The 8,028-nt window shown below is 40.7% G+C and overlaps 1 protein-coding gene across 1 annotated transcript; it reads left to right on the top strand.

The window, feature by feature from the left end:
- Window positions 1-3,627: 3,627 nt before the first annotated feature.
- On the top strand, window positions 3,628-4,933 carry LOC126481887 (piggyBac transposable element-derived protein 3-like). The gene is made up of 2 exons (XM_050105879.1): window positions 3,628-3,822; window positions 3,983-4,933. The coding sequence occupies exons 1-2, from the start codon at window positions 3,628-3,630 to the stop codon at window positions 4,931-4,933; spliced, it is 1,146 nt and encodes a 381-aa protein (XP_049961836.1).
- Window positions 4,934-8,028: the final 3,095 nt, after the last annotated feature.

Here is an 8,028-nt window from a genome sequence, read left to right on the forward strand (position 1 = left end):
GCTGACCTTGTGGATAGCAATTATACTGAAAATGAAATGAAATGAATGTGTGGCATTGATGGCCAGGAAAAGTGGAAAAGTTTGGCCACCGAGTTATAAATCTTTTCAGATGACACGACAGTAGGAAACTTGGGCATCGGTAACGTTGAAATAACGATGAGGAGATCGCAGCACCCTGTTCCCGAGCGGACAAAATCTCCTGCCCAGACTGGAATCGAACTGGGTCCCACTGCGTGGCAGTCAGACGCATCCAAGATTCAACTAGGGGGGCGGGATACACTAAATATATTTGCGTCAAACAGAGCAACATGTACCAAACAAGAAAAACACGAATTACAATGTACGAAACTACATTCAACTACTTCAGTCTGATCATCGCCCAGTAACATACACTACATTTGTGTGCTGCATGACCATAACTTTTATACGTAGAAAAAGTTACTGGTACGAACTTAATGCATGATTCACCATGTACCACTAAATCACAAATAATGCGTCTCATTGGTACCAAGTATATTGCTTTGCAATCCCCTCTGAATTCTGATAAAGCAACAGGTCCTGTAGATTTCACAAAAGATGCATGAGATATACCATGCCAATCAGTATGCCTAAATTATGCCATATCTTAACAATGGAAAGAAAAAAATCTTTTGTGTTTACCAGATTGTGGTTACTGCTGTGGTGTGTGAACGCTGTAGATACAGGCCACGCCTCTAAATTCCAGGCATTCGAGAAGAACACTTCCAATGCCAAATCCTCTGATGACAACGTCGGAATGCACACTTCTACACGAATTTACAGAGGGACGGAGCGGAGACACGTCTGCAGGAAGTCATGATAGCCTTTGGCAATCTGTGATGCGTCTTTGACGCTAGTAAAATATTATTAGAATTGAATCATTTATTCACAGCGTTTGCAAGTAATCATTCTTCTGCACTGGCCTTAGCTGATTGCTGATGCTTCGTTCAGCTACGTTTTGAATTCTAGCTGACGTCTCTCAAGTCAACTCAGCAGCTGCATTGGCTAGCGCAAAACGGTCTCATGCTGACTGCTGGAGCGTCCTCATTCCCACTCCGAATTTTATGATGACCGTTGATGACTCGTCAGAGGTGTACCTAGTGTTGGTAGTGATGTGGTTAGTCGACTGGCCTGGTAGGTTTCAGCACCTGGGACACTTTGATATTGAACAGGTATGGGCTTCTGCATTGAAGTTAACAGCGATAAGGTGTCATCGGAAGCACTATTCTGTGCTGTAAAAATCCAAAATCTCCAAAAAGAAACCAAAAATACAACTATCTAAAGAAGCAGATAAAAATTCACTTGATGCAGAGACAGTCTTCACTCGCCGGCCGCTGTGACAGAGCGGCTCTAGGCGCTTCAGTCCGGGACCGCGCTGCTGCTACGGTCGCAGGTTCGAATCCTGCCTCGGGCATGGATATGTGTGATGTTCTTAGGTTAGTTAGGTTTAAGTAGTTCTAAGTCTAGGGGACTGATGACCTCAGATGTTAAGTCCCATAGTGCTTAGAGTCATTTGAACCATTTGAAGTCTTCACGCCTTCAAGTCTTACTATGTAACCACAGACCAGATGCAGTTCAAATTCAAAGACATAGCATCGACAGAAGATAAATCAGCTGAAAAGAGGTTATACACAAAATACGTCAGAACAGTGTAGCAGGAGCAACGAAAGAATCATACTAAATTTAAAAGAACGCAAAGCTCCCAAGATTTTCGAAGTTTTACAGAGGCTCGAAAATTATCATGAACTTCGGTTAGAGACGCTTTTAATAGTGCCCAAAACGAAACTTTGTTAAGAATTTTGGCAGGAAAACCCAAAATTACACCATTTGTAAGACCAATAACTTCACTGCACGATAACAGTGGTTATATTTGTGATTACAGTACCTCTAAATCAGTTACTTAACACGGTTTCTCGAAATTCCTTCACAAAAGAAAGTAAATATACTAGAATTCGAATTGAGAACAACTATCCACATGAGTGACTTAAGAGATCAACATGGCAAGTGCCATAACGCGACATCTTAGAAATTTCCCTCAATGGAAGATACTTGATCGTTTCTGTAGTAAACGAGGGTCAAAGATTTTCGAGTTATTTTCAGGTACTTTATATGCCTTTTACCACACTATATCCTCAGACGAAATGGTGGCACAGTGGTTAACATCGTGACCTGTTAGTTTTGAGCCATTTGTCCGAAACACAGTTCTTACGTTTATCTTTGTTTCTCATTTGTATACCCACGTCTGTAGAAGATTGCTATACGAATGCTTTCCAGTGTATGGTGATATAACGTCCTTAATCGTCTACTAATTGTATGTCAAATGAATGAATTAAGGAAACGAGATAATCATTACAGCGCGACCGCTACGGTCGCAGGTTCGAATCCTGCCTCGGGCATGGATGTGTGTGATGTCCTTAGGTTAGTTAGGTTTAAGTAGTTCTAAGTTCTAGGGGACTAATGACCACAGATGTTAAGTCCCATAGTGCTCAGAGCCATTTGAACTATTTTTTAATCATTATAAATTGTTTCCCGCGAAATTCCTGTAGTGTTCCTCAGTCGTAATTTGCTGCAAGAGCCTACTTTCGGGAAAGTGGTCCGTTACGCATGGTATGCCGCAAAATTAGGGCCAATGCACGAAATCTTCACCAGTGTTAACGACATTACACTCCCGAGTAAGAGCGACACGAAGTAATGTTACTGTAATAAACATGTCTTTGCGCGATGCTTGTGGTGTTCGGAACACATGTGTTTCGAATGTTTCTACGATCGGTATCATCCAAGGGAACGCACCAAATCTTCCTGAAGAATAAACATATCAATAAAACATTAGAATTAATATAAGAGTTGATGCGCGAATCAAGTATCAGAGTATGAAAATCTAAAAAGACTGTAACCCCTTAGCCCTTTCTTTACCAGCGTAGCTTATAAGAAACATCGTCTTTCCATAGATGTATTTTGCATCAAACCGATTTTAACTACTCTTTGCCACTGTTTACTTGAAGCTCCATGCCAGTAGTGACTGTTCCTGACAACAAATGGCAGGAACTAACGCGCGGGAAGAAGGAAACAAATGTTGAGAGTGACTAGTTCAAAATGGCTCTGAGCACTATGGGACTTAACATCTGTGGTCATCAGTACCCTAGAACTTAGAACTACTTAAACCTAACTAACCTAAGGACATCACGCACATCCATGCCCAAGGCAGGATTCGAACCTGCGACCGTAGCAGTCGCGCGGTTCCGGACTGCGCGCCTCGAACCGCTGGACCACCGCGGCCGGCCGTGACTAGTTGCTGCAGTCTTCATTGTGAACAATTGATGATAAAAAACGCGTAAATTCGTAAGTTTTGCACTTCCGTTAACAGTGAAATAATTATCATGTGTTGTGACAATCCCTCCTGCATAAGTATATCATGCATTTGACTTGCATAATGATTTCCAGATAAGATAAACTGCGAAAAACCTTATGTTGCTTCAAAGCAACAGTGGAATTGAGTGGAAATTCCGTAATATAATGCCTCGCTTTACAAATCTATTGATGTACGTGTTTGAAATTTTGCTTTGCAGGTATAAAACCACATTCTAGACACTTTTTAAATATTGCGTCACTATGTCTGGATTTTTGACCGATGCTGACCTAGAATATATTATGAATTTACCCGATTATGAGTTCAATGCATACATTGATGTCCCTGATGAGGATATATCAGATGTTGGGGACGAAGATAAAGATGAAACTGTCGAAATTGATGAAAGTTCTCAACCTATTTCCGAAGCAGCTGTCTTGAATTTCATTCAGTTGGTGGTAAAGGAGGATGGAGCTGAAATTTCGGCAATTAGAGAAGAGCAAGAGACAGATATGATTTTCCAAAGGTAGGGATCACTAACAGAAGTAACAATATTGAGAAAGTACATAAGTATAAGTATAATTATGTATTTTAGACGTCAATATCTTTACATTTCAGGCTGATGCAGTCAGGAGTGGTGAAGTTATTGATTCTGAGCCAAAATCAGATGTAAGCGACAACAATACAAATGAAGGATCACCGTCCACACGTGAGCAGCAGCAGCAGCAGCAAGTGAAACATAGATGTAAGCGTAGTGATTATAAATTTAGAAAAACTGATTTTGTGGTACAAGACACAGAATGGAATGGATCACTTCCACCACCACCAGTAGAGGAAATGACACATTTGCATTATTATAAAATATTTATGTATGATGACGTATTTGAACTCATTGCTGAGCAGTCCAATATCTATGCTTTGCAAAAAGATTCAGTTTCTTTGCAGCCGAGCAAAAATGAAATGGAGCAGTTTGTTGGTATTTTACTGCACATGGGCATAATCAAAATGCCTTCCATTCATTTATACTGGTCGAATGAGTATAGGTATTCACCAATAGCTGATGTGTTGAACAGAACTCGCTTCTTCCAGCTACTGCGGTATTTTCATGTTGTCAATAATCAAGACTTGCCTGAAGCTAATAGTAATAGTGACAAACTCTTCAAGGTTCGCCCACTTTTACCTGCATTGCAGTCATCATTGAAGACACTCCCTCCAGAAGAATACCAAGCTGTTGATGAACAGATAATACCATTCAAGGGTAGAAGCGGTTTGAAACAGTTCGTAAGAAATAAGCCTCACAAGTGGGGCTACAAATATTTTACGAGAGCTGGTGCTTCAGGCATGATGTATGATTTTGAAATTTATGTTGGCAAAAACACCTGCAGTGATAGAGGATTAGGTTTGTCTGGGGATATTGTTTTGTCATTGATGGAAACATTGGCAGAGAAACAGCATTTCAAAGAGTTTGCTGATAGTTGGGTTTCGTCTATACCATTAGCAATTGCACTGAAAGAAAGGGGCATTGAATTCTGTGGCAGACAGGATGGGAAAATGTCCCTTGAAAATTGAAGTGGAGCTCAAGAAAACTGGACGTGGCTCCTGTGACTGGAGAGTGGAGACAGCAAACAATGTAGCTTTAGTACGCTGGTTTGACAGAAAATGCATACGTTTCGTGTCAACATATGCTTGTGTTGAGCCCATGGCAACACGTAGACGCTATTCTGTTTCTGAAAAGAAATTCATTGATGTACCTAGACTTTACAAAGTGGTAAAGTACAACAAACATATGGGGGGGGGGGGGGACATTGCTGACATGTTGATAGAACTATACCGTATCAACTTGAGGTCACGGAAGTGGTATATGAGCATTGTGTACTGGTGTTAGTCTGTAGCAGTTGTCAATGGATGGCTACTCCACCGATGTCATGTGGTCCAACGTGGCAAAACCTCAAAGATGTCGCTCCTGCACTTCCAAGCTAATATTGCTGCAGGTCTACAGCTTGTGGGGAAATCAACTTCCCAAAAGAAGAGAGGGGATGTGCGTTTTGATGGGTTCGAACACTTTGCAGATATGGTAGAAAGGTCGATGTAAAGTTTTCATTAAGTCTACTACACAAATTTTTTGCTCCAAGTGTAAAGTGCATCTGTGTCTCACAGTAAATAAGAAGTGTTTCCACATCTTTCATGGAATATAGTAACTTCACAAGGAGAAGATACAACACACACTGATGTCTGACAAGATACGTGAAAGTAAAACAGTGAAATGTTTGCAGTACAAAAATTTCAAATTTTTACTAATTCACAGAGTTGAATTTGTTAATTACTCGAAGGAAAATTAGTCGTCACCACATTGTCAATAATAAAAATGCTGTGCATAGACTTCTAGGCTGTAAAATGTGATGTATAAACCAATATTTTGCTTAAATGAACCCATGTTAATTGAATTTTGTTTCTATGATGTCACTACCTGTAAGAATCACTGTTGCTTAAAAGCAACATTCAAAAATTTTTGGAATAAAACATAAAAAAGATTGTATCATATTTTACATTTATGCACCTAAATAAGTGTAAAAACGAATGCAGATTTTTTTTCTCAAAACTTCGAAATTCGTTAAAGAAAGGGTTAGCATGCCATACAATCATATAAATGTATGACACTTATTGCGAATTCCAGTTGTAATTTTACAATTAATATAACGCCTTTCTATTCCCTAATTTGATAAGAAATATTCATGTAGTAATCTTATATGGACCGGCGTAGATAAATAAAAACAATAAAAATGAAAGTAAATAAAAACACTTATCGTGTTTCGACCACGGAGCCAAAATTGAGAGGCCGCAACGCTAACCACTGTGCGACCATTTTGTCTGAGAATATAGTGCGGTAAAAGGCAAATAAAGTACCTCGAAAATACCTCGCAAACTTTGACAGTCGTGCCTCTAGAAACGGGTCGAGTAGCTGTGGATAGTTCCAGTCACTTGTGTACTTATTTTGATTCCTCTTCCATTGAGCGAAGTTCCCAGGAAATCGGGTGATGGCACTTACCGTGTTCTCCTCGTTGGACATAGATATCTTTGATGCAACGAAGCAACATAAATCACTAATAAAAGGCGAGGGCTTCAGTCCAGGTATACCAGTCAGGTTTCTTTCAGGGTATGCTCCATACTCAGCATTCACATCGAACCTCTTGTTTGTCGAATGATCAACGCCTAAACCTGGAAAGTTGTCCAAGTCACACTAATACGAAAGAAAGGAAAGAAGTGTAATTCGTCGAATTACAGACCTATATCACTAACGTCAGTTTACAGTAGGCTTTTGGAAAGTACGCTGTATTCGAAGATTTTGAATTACCTCGAAGGAAACGATTTATTGCGAAACAACCAATACGGATTCAGAATATATTGTTCTTGTGGAACACAACTAGCTCTTTATTCTCACGAAGTAATGAGTGCTATCGATGAGGGATGCCATATTGATTCCATATTGCAAAATTTACAGAAGGCTGTTGACGCAGTTTCTGACAAGCGACTTCTAACCAAATTGTGTGTCTATAGAGTATCGTCTCAGATGCGCGATTACATTCGGGACTTCCTTTCAGAAACGTCACAGCTCTTACTGAGTGTTGAATAGTCGTCGAGTAGAACAGAATTAATATCTGGGGTTCTCCAAGCCAGAGTTACAGGCCATCTGCGGTTCCTGATCTCCAACGACATGGGAGGCAATCTGAGCAGCGGTCTTAGATTGTTTTCACATGATACCGCCATATACCCACATGTCAGATCATCAGAAGATCAAAACCAATTGAAAATGACTGAGTCACTATGGGACTTAACATCTCAGGTCATCAGTCCCATAGAAATTAGACCTACTTAAACCTAACTAACCTAAGGACATCACACACACCCATGCCCGAGACAGGATTCGAACCTGCGACCGTGGGGGTCGCGCGGTTCCAGAATGAAGCGAATAGAAACGCTCGGCCACAGCGGACGGTTATAATTCAAAGAAGGGCAGCTCGTTTCGTATTAACGCGAAATAAGGGTGAATGTACCACGGATACGACAAGTGAATAGGTGTGGCGATGATTAAATCAAAGGTGTTTTCCTTTGCGACAGGATCATCTCATGAAATGTCAACCACAAACTTCGAGCTGATATGGTGGAAATATTTTGTCGACACTGACCTACAGGGCAATAAACTATCATCATAATAAAGTAAGAGAAATCAGAGCTTCCACGGAAGAAAATTAAGTGTCCGTTTTTCCCACGCCCTGTTCGATAGCGGAACTTTAGAAAAATACATTATGTAATCAAAAGTATCCGGACACCCTCAATAACATACGTTTTTCATTTTAGGTACATTGTGCTGCCACATACCGCCAGGTATTCCATATCAGCGACCTCAGTAATCATTAGACATCGCGAGAGAGCAGAATGGGGCGCTCCGCAGAACTCACGGACTCCGAAAGTTGTCGGGTGATTGGGTGTCACTGGTGTCATGTGTTTGTATGCGAGATTTCCACACTCCTAAACGTCACTAGGTCCACTGTTTCCGATATAATAGTGAAGTGGGAACGTGAAGGGACACGCACAGCACGAAAACGTACAGGCCGACCTCGTCTGTTGACTGACAGACCGCCGACAGTTGAAGAGGGCCGTAATGT

Source organism: Schistocerca serialis, chromosome 1 (genome assembly GCF_023864345.2).
Source record: "Schistocerca serialis cubense isolate TAMUIC-IGC-003099 chromosome 1, iqSchSeri2.2, whole genome shotgun sequence".
In the NCBI taxonomy this organism is placed as follows: domain Eukaryota; kingdom Metazoa; phylum Arthropoda; class Insecta; order Orthoptera; family Acrididae; genus Schistocerca; species Schistocerca serialis.